Genomic DNA, 18,543 nt, shown 5'->3' with positions numbered 1-18,543 from the left:
TCTTTAGGCAAGCATATGGTTAAGTATCTGACTAAAGGAGAGTTTGTTTCAATTAAATCTGCATCCTAACTTTTACAATTCTTCTTAAAGCCCAGCTTTTACCCCTGAAAATAGTGATACACAAAAAGGTGTTTTCAGCTATCGCATCTTTGTAATGTTCTCTTTGGAAAGAGTTCTCATTTCTATACTAGGGGCAGAGCTAGTTGCACAAAACGTCCATATTTATCAGGCCTGTATCTCCTTTTGCTGGCAGTTTTAATGCTATTGGCTTGCTTGTTTTTTTTTATTCAAAGAGCAGTATAAATATGCTACCACATAATATAACATAATTGTTGTTTCTTTTCTGTTTGTGTAGTGAGACTCATCTGCTATACTGCAGGGGTGTCAAACTCAATTTCATTGAGGGCCGCATCAGCACTGCGGTTGCCCTCAAGGGGCTGGGTGGGCGTGGCCTGGGTGGGCGTGGCCTACTGGGGTGGGCGTGGCTAGACTGTGTATGGCCTACTGGGTGGGCGTGGCCAGCTCTACATCGTTCGCATCAAGGGTGCCTATGGGGGCCTGGGCAGGAGTGGGACAGATCTGAGGGTCTCTGGCAGAAGGAGAGTCTCTGGGCCAGGGCCAAGGCAGTGGGGGCCGTTCCCTCACTGTTTCCAGGATGGCTTCGTGGGCCGCATGAAACCACTTTGCGGGCCGGATCCGGCCCCCGGGCCTTGTGTTTGACATGTCTGTGCTACAGGATTCAGCAGAACAAAGAGGCCAGTAACTGATCAACACTATACACACTCTTGGGGGGGGGGAAAGTCACCACAACAGCAAGCCAACAACATGCCCACAACTAAAAATTGTTAAGAAACGTACGGTAAACAGAATTACAAAATATATCTGTAAAATAAGATGGAAAGCATAGCATTAAGAAAATGCTCTTGCGCTTTTCCTTAAATTAGGAAGTCGAACTCTATGGTCTTTTTTTTTAAAAAAAGATCTGTTTTTGAAATTTGATGTTATCCTATTCATAAAAACAATAAGGTGAAATCCTATGAGATAAAATGAACAGTAAAAGTCCATCAACATACAGTTTCATGCTTCGCACTAAGACATGGTTTATGTAATAAGCTACATTTGCCTAGATTCACAAAAGGTATATCATGAAAGAACCCAGCCAAGGTAGAGAATGTTGTAGCAGCCCAATTCTAATCCATCTTAAGAAAAGATGTGCAGTTATCCCCTCCTCTTCTTCAAAGGTCACCATGTGGGTCTAGGACAACTCACCACAAGACAAGAGTTACACTAATATCAATGATAATAGAATGGAATGGAATGGAATGGAATGGAATGGAATGGAATGGAATGGAATGGAATGGAATGAATGGAACGGAACAGAACGGAACAGAATAGAATATGGAATGGAACGGAACGGAACGGAACAGAACAGAACAGAACAGAATAGAATAGAGAATGGAACGGAACGGAACGGAACGGAATGGAACAGAACAGAACAGAATAGAATAGAGAATGGAACAGAACAGAACAGAACAGAATAGAATAGAGAGTTGGAAGGGACCTTGGAGGTCTTCTAGTCCAACCTCCTGCTCAAACAGAAGACCCTATACCATTTCAGACAAATGGTTATCCAATATCTTCTTAAAAATCTCCAGTGTTGCAGCATTCACAATTTCTAGAGGCAAAGTGTTCCACTGATTAATTGTTGTAACTGTCAGGAAGTTTCTCCTTAGTTCTAGGTTGCTTCTCTCCTTGACTAGTTTCCATCCGTTGCTTCTTGTCCTGCTTTCAGGTGCTTTGGAGAATAGTTTGACTCCCTCTTCTTTGTGTCAATCCCTGAGATATTGGAACACTGCTATCATGTCACCCCTCATCCTTCTCTTCATTAAACTACACATACCCAATTCCAGCAACTGTTCCTTATATGTTTTGGCCTCCAGTCCCCTAATCATCTTTGTTGCTCTTCTCTGTACTCTTTCTAGAGTCTCAACATCTTTTTTACATCGTGGTGACCAAAACTGGATGCAGTATTCCAAGTGTGGCCTTACCAAGGCATTGTAAAGTGGTATTAACACTTCATGTGATCTTGAGTCTATCCCTCTGTTAATGCAGCCTAGCACTGTGTTGGCTTTTTTGGCAGCTGCAGCACACTGCTGGCTCATATTTAAGTGATGTATTCATTTTAGCTTTATTTCTCATGTGAAGTATTGATATACAAACCTATCCTTTTACATATTGCCTTTAAAATGTGCATTGTCTTTGATTTGGGAACACATTGAATTTATAATCCTTATGGGGAAAAATTGTTTGGTACTCATCATTTTTGATACTCATCGCCCCTCCTGGAATCAATTAACGAGAAGTACCAAGATACCACTGTAGTAAAAATAACGAGGTCACCTTTTGTCTTTTCAGTGATTGTTCCCGCTAAAAAGAAGAAATATACATTATAACGGAACTCAGTTCTTGCATGTTCCCTCTCTACCTTAATTCAATTTCTGGAAAGTTGTTTGGGTTTTTGAAGTCTGCCCAATTCATTCAGCACGCAAAACATTTTTGCCACCGGGATGGTGAATGTTGGTACCTCCCTCTCTCTCAAGCTTTGTTTTGACATACAATTGTTGTGACCAAAGAAGCCCCAACACACAAAAGGCTAAGAGCTTTGCACAGAATAGAGGAGCAATTAATTCAGAAGGTGCAGCTGTGTTATATAACGATACCTTTTTTAGCTGTTGTTATATCATCACATACAATGCACAGGGTTGATTTTTGTACACCCATTATGATGACAACTGGAATCTCTTTCACAGATACTTGATCCTTGGTGGAGCAGTGGGCTAATGCCTCCTTAAGTAACACCAGCTGCCTGCAATTAGTGCAGGTTCGAGTCCCACCAGGCTCAAGGTTGACTCAGCCTTCCATCCTTCCGAGGTAGGTAAAATGAGGACCCAGATTGTTGGGGGCAATTGAGCTGACTTTGTAATAATGCCGCTTGGGGTGTGTGTGAAAGCCCTTAATAAGCAGGCATATACATAGAATGAAGGCTACTGCTAAGCTTGTAAGCCGCCATGAGTCTTCAGAGAAGGGCGGGATATAAATGGAATTAAAATTTAAAAAAAAATCCAAATGATGTGGCATCAGCAGCTGGAAGGAGCCTTACCTTGAGAACAGAACCTTTTGGAGTGAAACACTTGAAGGGTTTCTTGTCCTCACCCTGGGCTTCATCTGGCATCTTCTGGCGTTTCTCAGCGGCCTCTGCCCTTCTTCTCTCAATTTCTTCCTTCAGCCGCCTTTTCTCCTCCTGTTCCCCCCCACCCAAAAAAAAAACATAGGAGGGAACCATTTAATTGCCTATATCAGCAATTTTAACTAATCCTTAAGATTCGAAAGTGGGAATAAGGAACAGGTGCAGCTGGTTTGGGGTATTAACAAAGAGGAGCAAATAATGAAAGAATGGTTGTGATGCAAGATTTAATACTTCGTATATGTATTGTGGCATCAGACACATGTCCTACAGGGCAGAGCATGCATTAGTTCATCACAAAAATTGGTTTTGTCATTGTGATGAAATTTTCAGATTGCACAATCATCTCTGACTACTAGCCACCATTACACAAAAATGTGCATAAAACTAGAGACATCTAAACCTACCATCAGACAGTGTAGGGACATCTTACATGCAATGCCTGACCACTGTCTGTGTCAGTTTCTGTGCAAATATGGATATGGACAGTTGCTCTTAAATAATGTTCAAAACATGTCCAGTTTTTGGATACAGTTCATAGATTACTAATCTGTATATTTATTTAATTATCAGCACATCTGAGTGGTTCCAGGGGGGGGGCATGACTGCTGGAGATCAGACAAAAAGATGGAACAAGAGACCAATTAAATGTCCATTGTGCTAAGCCACAATATGTTTCAAATATGGTATGTTAAATAAATCAGTGGCCTGGTTCATTCATGATTCTAAACTCAAAACTACAGAGTTGGAATTCTCAGACTCTGGGAATAAAAATGGGTATTTCCAAAACATTGCAGATGGAGTAAAGCAGGGGTCCTCAACCTTGGCAATTTTAAGACTTGTGGACTTCAACTCCCAGAATCCCTCAGCTGGCTGAGGGATTCTGGGAGTTGAAGCCCACAAGTCTTAAAGTTGCCAAGGTTAAGGACCCCTGGAATTCTCAGACTCTGGGAATAAAAATGGATACTTCCAAAATATTGCAGAACAAGAAAGATGGAGTAAACAACCCACAATGGAAGCATCCATGCAGTATATTAATCCAAACAAATCACACAGAATCGCTTCTGGGAACTTCGTGCATTCAGTCTGCTAAGCTAAAATTGAATAAATCACCGCCAAGTCAAAACACACCAAATGCAAAGGAGCAAGCCTACAAAGAGTGTAGCAGATTCACATATTACCCTAAGCCAGAATTAAACTACTCTATCACTTTTGGCTAAACCCAATTGCTGCAACATGCTTATTCGTCACTGAACTAACCTGTTTTCTTTCTTCGTATGTTATAGTGAATTACAGATTAACTAGAAGGTTAGATTTACACAAAAATGCTAAGACACACATTCAAAAATCAACACTAGCCAAGCTTACCAGGTTGTGTGAATTTATTTTATTTATTTATAACCCGCCTTTATCATTTTTATAAATAGCTCAAGGTGGCAAACATACCTAATATCTTTCCTCTTGCTATTTTCCCTACAACAACAAACCTGTGAGGCGGGTTGGGCTGAGACAGAGCGACTGGCTCAAAATCACTCCATCAGCTCCCATGACTAAGACAAGACTAGAATTTATAGTCTCCTGGTGACTGGCCCAAGTCACCTAGCTGGCTTTCACGCCTAAGGCAGGGCTAGAACTCACAATCTCCTGGTGATTGGCCCCAAATCACCCAGCCGGTTTTTATGCCTAAGGCAAGACTAGAATTTGCAATCTTTTGATGATTGGCCTAGAGTTTACCTTAGGTTTCATGCCTAAGACGGGACTAGAACTCACCGTCTCCTGGTTGCTATCCTGATTACTTAACCACTAGGCACAAGTGCATCTGTTGGGTCTTTAACTTATCTAATTAAGTGCTCTGTGCAAAGCCAGTTAAATCTGAAACCCAGGCACACGCCTACTTTAAGTTAGCATCCTTGCTCCCTTTCTGAATGCACCAGCTTTGTTACCTCTTCCCGAGCTTTCCTCTCCGCCTCTTCTTTCTTCCTTCTCTGTTCTTCGTCTTCCAGAATCTTCCTCCGTTCTTCACGCTTCTTCTTCAGCTCCTCCAGTTCCACCGCTGCCTCTTGTTGCTTCTGCTTCAGCTTCTCAAATTCTTCACTCTCGTTTTCACCCCGCCGGCGGCGCAACTCCTCCACTCTCTTGCCAGTTTCCACTTGGGGCTTGGCGTCTTCGGATCCCGGTGTGGTTTTGAATCCCGGTCGGCTGAGAAAGAAAGAGAAACATTTTATGAAGATGAAGCCACCTGTCACTCACCGGTTAGGGCCCACCCTGAAGAAAGAATTATAATCCCCACTAGAGATTGGGTACATCTGTGGATGGTGTCTCTTCCTAAGGCAGACCTTGGTTTCAAGGGCTCTCTGCATTTTAAAACATAAAAATCCAAATCCTCTTTATAACAACTGTTTTTTGAAATACAGATAATCTTCAACTTACAACCATTCATTTAGTGACCAGAGCCTGGTGGCGCAGTGGTTAGAATGCAGTACTGCAGGCTACTTCTGCTGACTCCCGGCTGCCGGCAATTTGGCAGTTCGATCCTGACCGACTCAAGGTTGACTCAGCCTTCCGTCCTTCCGAGGTTGATAAAATGAGGACCCAGATTGTTGTGGGAAATAGGCTGACTCTGCAAACTGCTTAGAGAGGGCTGTAAAGCACTGTGAGCCGGTATATAAGGCTAAATGCTATTGCTATTGCTATCTGAAGTTACAACAGCACCAAAAAAAAGTCACCTATGACTGTTTTTCACCCTTATGACTATTGTAGCATTCCCATGGTCACGTGATCAAAATTCAGGCACTTGGCCTCTATTTATGACAGTTGCATTTCCCCAGGGTGATGTGATCGCCATTTGTAACCTTCCCGTCCAGCTTTCAAACTGGCAAAGTCAAAATGGGGGGGGAGACAGATTTGCTTAACGGCCGAATGATTTCACTTAACGACTGCAGTGATTCATTTAACTGTGGGTGGGTGGGGAGTGGTAACATGGAGCAAAATTCATTTAACAACTGCCTTTACTGGGAGCCGTTGATTCCAACTGGTTAGAAAGGTAATAAGTAAAATATCTTTAAAAAGTAGAGCATAATTTTGAGCAAGGTTGTCCCCAGGATTCAAAAAAAAAAAAAAAAGCAGCAACACACACTCTCAATGCAAGTTTCTTCCCTTTGGTATGCGGGTGCAACACCAGGATGCGAAGCTTGTGTTACACCTGGGTGACCCTCCTTTGGAAGGGACCTTGGAGGTCTTCTAGTCCAACCCCTTGCTCAGGCAGGAAACCCTATACCATTTCAGACAAATGATTGTCCAATCTCTTCTTAAAAACTTCCAGTATTGGAACATTCACAACTTCTGAAGGAAAGTTGTCCCACTGATTAATTGTTCTGTCAGGAAATTTCTCCTTAGTTCTAGGTTGCTTCTCTCTTTGGTTAGTTTCCATCCGTGGCTTCTTGTCCTGCCTTCAGGTGCTCTGGAGAATAGCTTGACTCCCTCTTGACCATTCAAAGCTGCATTAGACCTCTCCAGAACTGCTTACGACCCAGTTTCTAAGTTCTGAGGACTGCCCCACAGATAACATGACCGTATTTGGGACACTTAGAAACTGGCTCACATTTACAGCCATTTGCAGTGTCCCACTGTCATATGACTACAATTCATGACACTTTTATTTTTTTGTTCGAAACTGGGATTTACTTCCAGTTTCTGGCAAAAAAATGCCCACTAGATACAATGGATTCACTCAACGATCACAGTGTTTGCTTAACGACTGTGGCATTTAATTAATGATCACTGCATAAAAGGTTATAAAAATTGGCTGCTTAATGACCATAATTCTGGACTCAATTACTGTCATAAATCGAAGACTACTGTATCAGGATAAGAAAGCACCAGAAAATCCCAGGATTTTCAACAAAAGGTTATTTTCCATATTCTATCCCAGAGAACATTTAAAATGGCCAGCTATTAATTTCATTATGCTGGAAGGAAAAATGGATGAAGGAATATTATTGCCCCATTTTGGTTTGATATTCATAAACCTCTTACTACGGTATTACGCTACATTTTAAAAGACAATGGTGTAGTTTTGAATTATATTCAAAAAAGTAGAACTTAGAAGTGACTTATCAAGCATGGGGAAGCAAGAAAAACTATTGTTCAGTATTGAAAATGTAGAGCTATCTCAGATTAACCATTTCAGATTACATTCTATTGAATAACAGAAATACTGTATTATTTGTGTGTCCAAGGTTTTGTTTAAAAATTAGGCTGAAAAATTTAATTTATGCCAGTAAGGTTTTTGTTATTTTTGTATTTCTGTTTTTCTTTCTTTTTTGTATTATTATCACCATCACTTGAAATCCATCTGAAACTATTTGTCCAGGAATCTACTGCAGAATTAAGGCCTCATTGAAATTACGAATTGTGATCAACCATGCTGATACAGTGCATGTTGATGATAGATAGATAGATAGATAGATAGATAGATAGATAGATAGATAGATAGATAGATAGATAGATAGATAGATTGAATTTCCCAGTTTAAAGCTAACTGGCTATGAATATCAACTGAATAATAACACTTGCAAGATTAAGCAACGGCCATTTACAAGACTAGGGAAGACTGATTTATCTTCCCTGACAAGTTAAAGCAAGATACTTTTTCAAGGTGATGCAAAAAAGTCATTCTTAGCAACCTAGCCTGTTGCAATAAGACCCATAAAAGGCAACAATTGGGTCCGAGTGTAAACGTTCTTGCCCAGGAGTGTATATCTTACCCAAAAGCTTGCTCTGTGTGCTTCAGCTTGTGAGCAGAGAGTTCTTGGAAGCATTCCCCATTTTGTGGCTTGGAATCTGGCATTCCCTTCTTGCGATCCCAGATGGATTTTGCCTCTTCTTTGGGCATTTTGTCTCTGTTCAGTTTGTTGTCTTTGATCTAATAAGAAGACATGGTTGTAAAAAAAAAAGAAGAATGAGTCACTACATCCAAGACTCTGAAGGAGTCTCAGAGTATCCATCACCACTGTGAATGGAAAGATAAAGAACGATTAATCTACTGCAAATGTAAGGTCCTAAAAACAGCTTGTAGATTCAGCTTTGCTCTGTACGAATGCTCTGAGTTGGGAAAGATTTTTACACATGCTCACAAGCTTAAAATAATACTTGCTTCCATTGTTACGGGCCCCTCATTCAACTGTGGCTCATCTACACAGTGAGGATGCCAAGGAACCACATAATATCTGGGCTAAGTAATCAATCATCAAAAGCATTAAATTGTCTACAAATTTATGTCCAGATTTTTGGGTAGGGGAGAAAATTTTTATCACCAGCTTTGCCTCTTATACATATTCACCCGAGTCGCTGAAATGTGTCTTTTACTTACAGCCAAAAAGGACAGAGAAGCTGGAAGAGGCACTTTGTCTCACCCCTAACTAGATGTCCTACAGTCTGTGTAACATCTGCTTCTGGCATCTCTGGGTTGGATGTTCATGCAGGACATGTTCCCATCCAACTGAGTCACAAAGTCCCCTTGCCTATGAAGTAGGAATCAATTTATTTGGAATATTATTACTGGGATTTGTAAATAGTGCTCCTAAGAGCAGCCAAAAGATGCATTACAATGTTTGTGGAGACATTTAAGTAGACGTGGTGTAATTAATCTCAATGATAAGCCAAGCACAAAATTGTCTTCCCAATTTGGATCTGGAGATGTAAGCATGTTTTGTGCATGGCTTGTCTTGGCTTCCCACCTCCCCTACTCAGAAACATTGTCAGATTAGAGTCTTTTGGAGCTCCTCTTGACCATCTGACTATCAAGCGTGCCGAGACATGCCTTGATGCTAATTGGAGTTGTGTGCAGAGTGCAGCATTCCAGAAAACTCGTTCTGGTCTGCAGGAGAAATTAATCTCACGAAGGACATCTGCTAAGGCAGTGGCCAACGCAAATCGGAAATAGCAACAAACAACTGTAAAAATGCTCTTCCCTGACTAAATTGATCCCGATCCAGATGGCAAGGAGGCTCACTGATATCAATCTAAATTAATTTAATGAGACAAATCTCATTGATTTCAGAAGGAAGGCTCAGGAAATCTGAATTCAGTTCAGTGGCTTATATCCTGCTTTCAGCATTGCTGTTTTGGGAAGAAAAAGAAACATTTCTGGAGTTCATCAGACTTTTTTTTTTAAAGTCTAGAGCAAGCTCAGTTTGGTACCACTAACTTCTATATTGCCCACCAGGATGACTCAAATATGTAACATCTCTAGGAAACACCAGTGTGACAGATGCTCTAGGGGGCGCTATTTCTTTTCCTTTTCTTTTTCCTAATACAGTACAAGGCAGAAAAGCAAACACACTGTCAACCTTTCCAGGTAGACCATTAAAGGAAACATGACCAGATGAGCTAAAATCTACTTTATTATAAATCTTGCAAGTCTGATATTACATTTCTCCTTCTGTCTCCTTCACATCCCAATATATTAGGGAGGGTCTGAGCCTCTGAGCGCCTCTTGTCACATTCACATTCCTGCTGTGGACTCAGTTGCCTTTTATATGACCATTCCCTTGGCTAGTCTTATTGCCCTGTCTCCCAAGGCCAGACCTATACATCAGCGGGTCTTCAAACTTGGCCCTTTTATGACTTGTGGACTTCAACTCCCAGAATTCCTCAGCCAGAGTGCCTGGCTAAGGAATTCTGGGAGTTGAAGTCCACAAGTCATAAAAGGGCCAAGTTTGAAGACCGATGCGTACATCATTCCAGCATAAGAAGCCTGAGCTAAAGGTATCCACAACACTGGAACTAATCCTTAAAAAAAAAATTAGTATCTTTTGGGCAAAGAAGTACTTTAGAAAAGTGATATTTGCATGAATGAAATGAAATAACTTCTTGTAGGATGAGAGTGGTTTAGTCAGTCTGTCTTTTTCTGCCTTTCAGATCTCTTTTAAGTAGAGAAAGGACTGGGAGAAATTCAAAATCTATTCCCCGCCATACTAGATACGGTATTTCTGAAACAAGCCTAGATCTGCCAAGTAGAAAGTCCTGGGTTTGTTCCAAATTCCTGGGGGAAATTATGGCAGCAACCTGAATTGGAGAGAGGATGAGACAAATCCCTCTTTCCATTCTAATATTGGTATTAATTTTTGTCTTTAACATGCACATTTTAATAACATACTTCCTTAAGAAATGAAAGATGCTTTAGATGTTTCCAGTAATCTGCAGGATCATTTAAATGTGCTTCATCAATGCAGTGTTGACTGTCTAAAATGCAGGGAGTTAATAAAAAAATTAAGTCTTTGCACAGTTGGCTACCAGCTTTATTTATCACCCCCAAAATATTATTTTAGATATTTAATCCTTTTTTGGAAATTCCAAATCCGGGGTCTGAATTTCAGTTTTACCTCAGGTTGTGAGCATCTGAGCAGAATGATTAGGCTAACTGCTTATCTTCTCATAAACAGAAGTGCGTTAAAAAAAGGGGGGGAGGGGAACTCTGCAAGCAAGAAAGAAAAGAGAAAAAATGCTGTTCATGTAGTATGTCTAGCCAAACTGGAAGCAGGAAATACCACAACTATCATGTCATGAGAAAGCTTGCTTCGGGACAGGCTTTGCAGTCCAGCTCTGCACACCCAAGGTCTTAAGGCAGTCCAGAAAACAGAACAAATTCTCGGATGTAAAACAAACTCAAAACAGACAGTTCACATGAAATGAAATTTCATCTTCGTCTGGCCATTTTCAGTTTTTCCAGGATGACTGACTGACAGCTAAGATCTTGCTGGCTGCGGATGGTGAGGAGACATTGTTGCTTAAACCTTGGCATCAGTCAGAATATACTGCAAGTTCCTTTTCAAAAGGAATGTTATGAGACCAAAAATGTTGCTTTCCCTGTGTAAGTTAGGGAAAGGTGCAGGTGAGGAATGGAGTAAACTGTTTGCAAGTTGAAGGGCTTCACTTCATGCAATGCTGAAGATGGCTTTCTACTTATGAAACTAAGCTCTTGCCAATCAAGGGCTGTCTACATTACTGATTGAGAACAGCCCACTAGATATGCTACAGAAGTCTTCTGCATTGGACTGTTACCTTCCCTACACCCACCCCTCTCTTTTTTCAACTAGAAGTATCAAGAATGGACATTTGGAAGTTTCTCTGTGGAAAACATCTTCTCTATCAATGAGGTGTGGCTCCTTGCTATTCCATTAACCAAATTTCACCATTACTAAGAATGATATCTGCCTGAGCTCCTGGAAGTCCACTCTCAGTTAGTGAACCAGAGAGTAAGGAACAGAATAGAATAGAATAGAATAGAATAGAATAGAGCTGGAAGGGACCTTGGAGGTCTTCTAGTCCAACCCTCTGCTCAGGCAGGAAACCCTATACCAGTGGTGGCGAACCTATGGCAGGGTTGCCAGAGGCGGCACTCAGAGCTCTCTCTGTGGGCACCCGAGCCATGGCCCAGAGGTGGCAACTGTCCCTCTTCAACCAGCCACCTGCTAATTTGCCAAGGTCCCACAGGGCTGAATGCATCCCGGCACAGATGGTTTCCCTCCCCCCCATCCTGTCCGTCCTGGCCTCGGATGCTCTCCTTTTCCCAGGCACGACCCACTGCATCACCTCCTCAGCTGTTGCCAACCATCCATCTCAGAGGCGGCTTCTTTGAACTCCTGGTGACGGGCTGTGGAGCCCCAGAGTGCGCCTGTCAAGGGGCCAGCAGGCTGTAGCTATGACGGACACCGTTGTCCACCATGCGCTCGCTGGCCTCTGTGCGCAGGGGCCGATAGTGTCAGGCAGCAGCTGCCCCAGCCCTTGCCTTGCCCCATGGCAATGGCACCGCCACCCTGTCTTGCCTAACCCCACAGGATGAGTCTCCTGCCTACTGCCCCACCTACCAGAGAACCCCTGGATCTTCCCCAACCCTGCCCACCCCCACAGGTGTCCCTCCCCACGAGCAACATTGTGACCACACCCATCTTGGCCACTCCCACCCAATCTTCCATGACCACCACAGCCACAGCCACCCAGTGGGCCACACCCACCTGGCATCCAGCGATAAATAAGTGGGTTTTGGGTTGCAGTTTGGGCACTTGGTCTCTAAAAGGTTCGTCACCACTGCCCTATACCATTTCAGACAAATGATTGTCCAATCCAGGGGTCGGCAAGCTGAAACAGTGAAAGAGCCACTCGGAACCAGTTCCCTCACAAAAGAAAAAACTGGGAGCCGCAAAAAAGTGTGTGCATGCATGCGCAAAACAAGAGGGTGATCAGCGGCTGGGTGTATGCGTCCTCCCGAGAGCTCTGACAACTCCGTAAGGCCAGCCCCGAACTTCACAAGTGGAAATTGAGGGAGATTGCCAGGAACACGAGATCAGCGTTTCTCAGCCCATGCGGATCTCGCCCTTCTTGCAGTCTCCTTCTCTCTGTTTCAGCTTGCTTTCAGCTACCTTTCCTTCGGGGGATCCAGCCTCTGCCGCCCCCTTCTCTCAACAGCTGGATGCCCCGGAAGAAAAGCAGCCAAAGGTAGCAGCTCTGCAAGTCTCCGCCAAGAGAATGGGGTGGCGGAGGCTGGATCCCCTGAAAGAAGTCTACACTGAGATGAGAGAACGGGGTGGCAAGCTGCCGAGAGAATGGGGCGGTGGAGCGCTCGGCAGAGACTTTTTTCGGGAGATCCAGCCTCTGCCCCATTCTCTCGGCGGAGCGCTCCACTGCCCCATTCTCTTGGTGGCTTGCCGCCCCGTTCTCTTGTCTCGGCAGAGACTTCTTTCGGGGATCCAGCCTCTGTCGCCCCCTTCTCTCAGCTGGGCTCTGCCAAGATGAGAGAATGGGGCGGCAAGCCACCGAGAGAATGGGGCGGTGGAGTGCTCCACTGAGAGAATGGGGCGGTGGAGAGCTCCGCTGAAAGAATGGGGCGGTGGAGGCTTGCCGCCCACTCTCTTGGCAGACTTCTTTCAGAGGATCCAGCAAGAGAACAGCAAGCCGCCCCATTCTCTCGGCGGCTTGCCGCCCCGTTCTCTCATCTCGGCGGAGACTTCTTTTGGGGGATCCAGCCTCTGCCGCCCCATTTTCTCAGCGGAGCGCTCCACCGCCCCATTTTCTCTGCTCGGGCTGTTTCTGTGTGGCCTGTTTCAAGCCTTGGCAGAGAGAAGGGGAGGCAAACCGCCCCTTCTCTCTGGGGAGGCAAACCGCCCATTCTCTCTGCGGGGGCTGCTTCAAGCCTCGGCAGAGAGAAGGGGGAGGCAACCCTAACCCTACCCCCCCGCAAACAAAGAGGTGGCAAAGGCAGCAGATCTGCAAGCCTCCACCCTCCCCTACTCACCTTTCTAGCTCTCCCGTCTCTTCCTCCACTGCTGCCAAGTGCAGTTAGAAAAACAAAGAGGTTTGTGGGCAGTTCCACAAACGGTTTGTGGGCGGTCCCACAAACCAACCAATCAATTTAAAATTTGCAAGGTTTTTTTTGTGAGAAGTTTAAATTGATTAAACTTTTTAGTGCCACTTTTTTCCCCCCAAAAGTAAACATGGCGGAGGGAGGAGGCCTGGGAGCCGCACGGGATGGCTCCGGAGCCGCGGGTTGCCGACCTGTGGTCCAATCTCTTCTTAAAAACTTCCAGTATTGGAACATTCACAACTTCTGAAGGCAAGCTGTTCCACTTAATAATTGTTCTAACTGTCAGGAAACTTCTTACTTGTAGGTTGCTTCTCTCCTTGATTAGTTTCCATCCTGCCCTCAGGTGCACAAGGCACCTTCATTCATTCATTCATGTTGCATATCTAAAAAGTATTATCCATAAAGTCTACCTAGGGCTATTATCAATGGAATCCCATATCAGAGAGAGCAGTTTATTTCAACCTTCTCCAATGGAGCTTCTAAATATGGAAATTCCAATCCTCACATATTAGGAGGTATCTTTCCAATTCTTCATGATTGGAGTACATGACTTCCCTTTTAAACCTCCATATGTAAGCCTTAAGTCTATCTGTAGAGGGACACAGAGGTGGCTTTGAGGAAAATGTGCAGCACAATGTGAGCTCAATCCAAGAAAACAAGAAAGCATGAGAAAGAAATATCATGTTGTGTCTTGGAATGAAGTCTAGATTCCAAAGGACCAAGAAACAGCAAAGTTTAGATTGTTTGATTGTGAAAAAGAGCATTAAGATAGCTCCTCCCTAAAAGTTTTCAGAGTATATCTTTAACAATGCAAGATTTCTGTCTATAGGTCAGGAACAATAAAAGAATCTGCTTAGAAGTAACCCTACATTTCGTTGTTGGTTTTTGAAGCTTTACATGTTAACCTGCATTGACTCCTTTGGCATAAAAGGGAGGGATGGGGAAATACATCTATTATTACAATTCAAAACTCTTCATCTGTTGGAGTTAGATCATCTGTTGGAGTTAGATCACTACAAAGAAAATAAAATGCTTTACCCAAGAATTTTGCTTAATGCCAATTTTCTTTTCTTTCTTTACCAGATTAAAATTTGTCCCAGGATTTTGGTGTCTTTTAATCTTCTTTATGTTTTAAAAGTTTTATCTCCTATTTTAATTCTTTACTAGTTTTAGCCCATTCTTATTGCTTCTCATTTTGCTTTGATAGGGTTGGTCGTTGTTGTTTTGCCACATTGGCTTGTACCTGTTTTTCTACCATACTATGTTGGTTGTGACTTTTCCACTCTGCACTGTATTACAGCTTTGTGTCTGAGTTGCATAATGGTATAAAATTTCTCCTACAGGCATTTTATAAATGCAGACATTAAACAAATGATCCTTTCAAAATTATTATAATTCCCCTAACAGACTGATTTAAAGTGATGTTGTTTCACGGATGGCAAGTAAGATAAGTGATAAAACAGCTTGATAAAAATACTAGTATCCAAACATTCAAAAGTGGCTAACCTAAGAGTACATTTTGGTATTTGCAATATCCTACATGAAGATGATTAAAAATGATGGCTTGATACCAGTAATTTTACTCACCATACAGTAAAACACCATGGCACCAGCTTCTGAGTTTAAGTAGAAATGCAATGCACCACTTTTTGTAAACAAGGGGAGGGGGGGAGTCAAAAGAGGAAAGGAGATTTTGGAGAGCGCATAATTGATATTAAGAAATAGAATAATCATTGGGTTAAATTCAGATTACAGAACTAAAGATATCTTGAGGGATCTATAATTGAAACCACTAATTCCATCAAGAAAAGTCACGAAATGAAGGGAGAAATTAAGGCAAGAAGGGTTAACCGGAGGACACTCAGGAATTCCACACAAATCTAGGCCCAATTTCTATGACCCAGGTTGTGTTTCCAGATGTGATCTAAGACCAGGTAAACTTAAAATACTTCTCTGGTGTTCATCATACACCAAAGAAGCAAGTTAAATATTCAGTTCACAGTACAATATAAAACCAACTGAAATAAGCTGAAGCATGCTTCACCATATAGCCAGTTTTGAAAAGCTCTTGTCTGCTTTTGGCCAACATATTGAGACAGCCTTCAAGATGGCTGCTGGAGAAAACGTGAACTTAAGTCAGGTTGCTCCTAAGCTTGAAATTGCATCAGTGATCTTTGACCTTTGCTGTGGGAGCTCATGATGAGCACAGGCAATGTGGGGCTTGAGTCTACTTCCCACAGGCCCCACCCTACCCGCAAGTGATAGTTACCTCCTCTTTCCTGAAGGCTGGCTGAAGCTTCTTGTCCTGTAGCTTTTCCTTTTTAGCTTCCACTTTATTTTCTTCCCCCTTTTGCAATATTTTTCAAGAGGAAAACATCAATCCCATCTCAAGCCCTATTAACAGCTGCTACTACTGTAGCTTTACAAAGCTGTGCTCATACAACCTCGCGTCTGCCCTTGGGTGGCACAGTGACTTTCCTTTGCGCATTGCGCCCTCTCCTCTGTGGTGCTCGTGTTCTCACATAGCTCAGCAGGATCCTGGCTGTGCTTGCTTCTAATACTTGTGGATGGTTATTCAACACTTCTACCACCAAAGTTTCCCGGGTGCTCATCCGTGGCTCATGCTGTGCCTCTGGACCTGGTGTATGCCTCTGGCTACCTTCCTTGTCCAACCATCAGCCACAGAAAGGGAAGACAAAGAAGCTGTGAAGAATTGAGCATGCATAGATTTCCAGAAGATTCAAGAGCCAAGAAGAGAGCAGCTTAATCAATTGTCATGCACTGATCATGCTATGGAGAAGTGAAGCTAGAAGCTTAAATCCAAAAAGGAGTAAAACATTGGCAAGAGTTAGTAGCCCAAAGTGGAAGGAGATAACTGAACAAATTTCAGTTTCTCTCTCTTTTTTTTCTGGTGAAATGCATTACATTTTCTACAAAACACAGGCAAAACGGTGATTGGGTGCAAAATGTTTACTCTACCTGTTTCTTGACGGAAGCTGCTGTGATTTTTTCCTCTTGGAGTTTCTTCTCTTTTACCTGCTTCTCTTCTATTTTCTTCTCGTCCCCCTTCTTGCCTTTCAGCTGGTCTACCTTTTTCTCCTCAGCCTTTTGCTTGGCCTTTAACCTCTCCTCTTCTAGCTTAGCTTTTTCCTCAGCTGCCCTCTTAGCCTCAGCTTTGGCCCTCTCTGCCTCCTTCTTTTCCTTCTCCTTAACCCTCTCTCGTTCCTCGGCTGCTTTTTTCTCTTCAGCCGCCTTCCTCTTCTCCCTCTCCTCAGCCTCGCGTCTCTCTTTCTCCTGGGCAGCTTTTTTCTTCTCTGCCTCTTCCTTCTCCATCCTCTTTCTCTCCTCCTCAGCCTTCCGCTGTTCTTCTGCCTTCACCCTCTCCTGCTCTTCTGCCTCAAGCCTTGCTTTCTCCTCAGCTTCACTTTTTGCTTTTTCCTCAGCTTCCCTTTTTGCTTTTTCCTCAGCTTCCCTCTTTGCTTTTTCCTCAGCTTCCCTCTTTGCTTTCTCCTCAGCTTCTCTTTTCTCCATTTCCAATCTCTCTTTTTCTTCCTCTGCTTTCCTCTGTTCCTCATATTGAGCTCTTTCCTTTTCCTCCCTCTCAAGCCTTTCTTTCTCCTCAATTTGTTTTTGGTTCATTTCTGCCTCATTGTCTTCCTCCTTATTTTCATTTATGACTACTGTCATGCCGAGATCCTCCTTTGAACTGGCAAGGACATGGGTATCATTGTCTAATCTGTCCTCTTCCACATTTACCTCAAGATGTTTTCCCTCCAAGACTGCAGATTCCTCCTCATTGACTACATTTTCCTTCTCTAATGTTAATTCTACCTGATTCTCCTCTAGGGCTTGTGGCTTTGGTTTCTGGTCTTCCACCTCTTCTTTGTCTTTCTCATCTTTCTTCTCATCTTCCTCGTCCTGCTCCAAGTTGTTTCTCTGGTATGACACAGTGATGGTTTCTGTTTCTTCCACCTCATAGCGTCTTCTGTGGGTTTCTATCTTTTCTTCTTTTCCCGGGGTCTCATTTTCCTCCACATTGTTCACCACTTTTCTGCTTGTGAAGGACATGGTCTCATCAGTAATGGTTGGGTCAAGTTCCTTTTGGCGCTCCAATGCTTCTTGAAGACGCTTTTGACGTCTTTCCTCTCTCCGTGCCATCCTCTCCAGGAACACAGCGTCATCATCTCCATCACCTTGAGTAGTTGTAAGAGTGGTCTCTGTAGTAGTACGTTTGGACTCTCCTTCTGCAATGCTACAAAAGATGCAGAGTTTTTGTTTTATCGATCTGTTTGTTGCTCTTACTTTTTATGCTACCTCCTGAAGTACAATGGGGATTGTTTAAATTGCCTTCCGCCCTCCCCATTTTATCATCATAGATACGTTTAACTAAGAGCTAGTGAACTTCATGATAAATTGGGATTTGAAACAGTCCTAACCAGACAGCTAACATTGGAGTCTAATCATTACACCCAAAGACACAAACTTGTCAATTTCACACAAAACAAACCCAACTTATTTGACGGTCAAACACCCTCCAGGATGTCATATAGGGTTTTATATCGTATTATTTTAAATGCTCTATAATTTGAAAATGCCAAAAATCTCTACCCATTTTTGCTTCTATTCAGGACCCCCCCCCCCAAATGTTGGGACTCATTCAAATCTCTAAAAGCAGAACATGAAAAATGACTTCTTGATGCAAAACTACCTTTCTGTTCTGTTTTGTTTTTTAAGGCTTTTATTTTTAAGTTGCTTGTCTTCAGTTAAACATGGAGCTGAGTGGAGGATACCTGGTGAAAAGTGTGATCATAGGATCAATTCCCTAGAATATGGGAAAGGCAGACTGCCCTTTCAATAATAGAAATTCATAGATAGATAGAGGATAGATGATTGATAGATAGATAGATAGATAGATAGATAGATAGATAGATAGATA

General features: G+C 42.9%; 1 protein-coding gene across 9 annotated transcripts in view; it reads right to left on the bottom strand.

Moving 5' to 3' along the window:
- The window catches only part of CALD1 (caldesmon 1), a 223,128-nt gene that overhangs the window by 13,238 nt on the left and 191,347 nt on the right, over positions 1 to 18,543 (bottom strand). For 6 of the 9 annotated variants that reach the window (XM_083365290.1, XM_083365291.1, XM_083365289.1 and 3 more), the window contains exons 4-8: positions 16,587 to 17,859; positions 15,877 to 15,954; positions 8,011 to 8,168; positions 5,188 to 5,443; positions 3,161 to 3,301 (exon numbers count right to left, since the gene is read on the bottom strand). In XM_083365290.1, the coding sequence (XP_083221416.1) occupies positions 3,161 to 3,301; positions 5,188 to 5,443; positions 8,011 to 8,168; positions 15,877 to 15,954; positions 16,587 to 17,859 (1,906 nt within the window). Of the gene's footprint in view, positions 1 to 3,160; positions 3,302 to 5,187; positions 5,444 to 8,010; positions 8,169 to 15,876; positions 15,955 to 15,982; positions 16,267 to 16,586; positions 17,860 to 18,543 lie in introns of those variants that run through there. The other 3 variants (XM_083365296.1, XM_083365295.1, XM_083365297.1) reach the window with 3 other exon arrangements.

The sequence above is a fragment of the Vipera ursinii genome (assembly GCF_947247035.1).
Source record: "Vipera ursinii genome assembly, chromosome: 6".
In the NCBI taxonomy this organism is placed as follows: Eukaryota; Metazoa; Chordata; class Lepidosauria; order Squamata; family Viperidae; genus Vipera; species Vipera ursinii.
The sequence above is the reverse complement of the archived record's forward strand: the minus strand, read 5'-3'. Positions and strand labels throughout refer to the sequence as shown.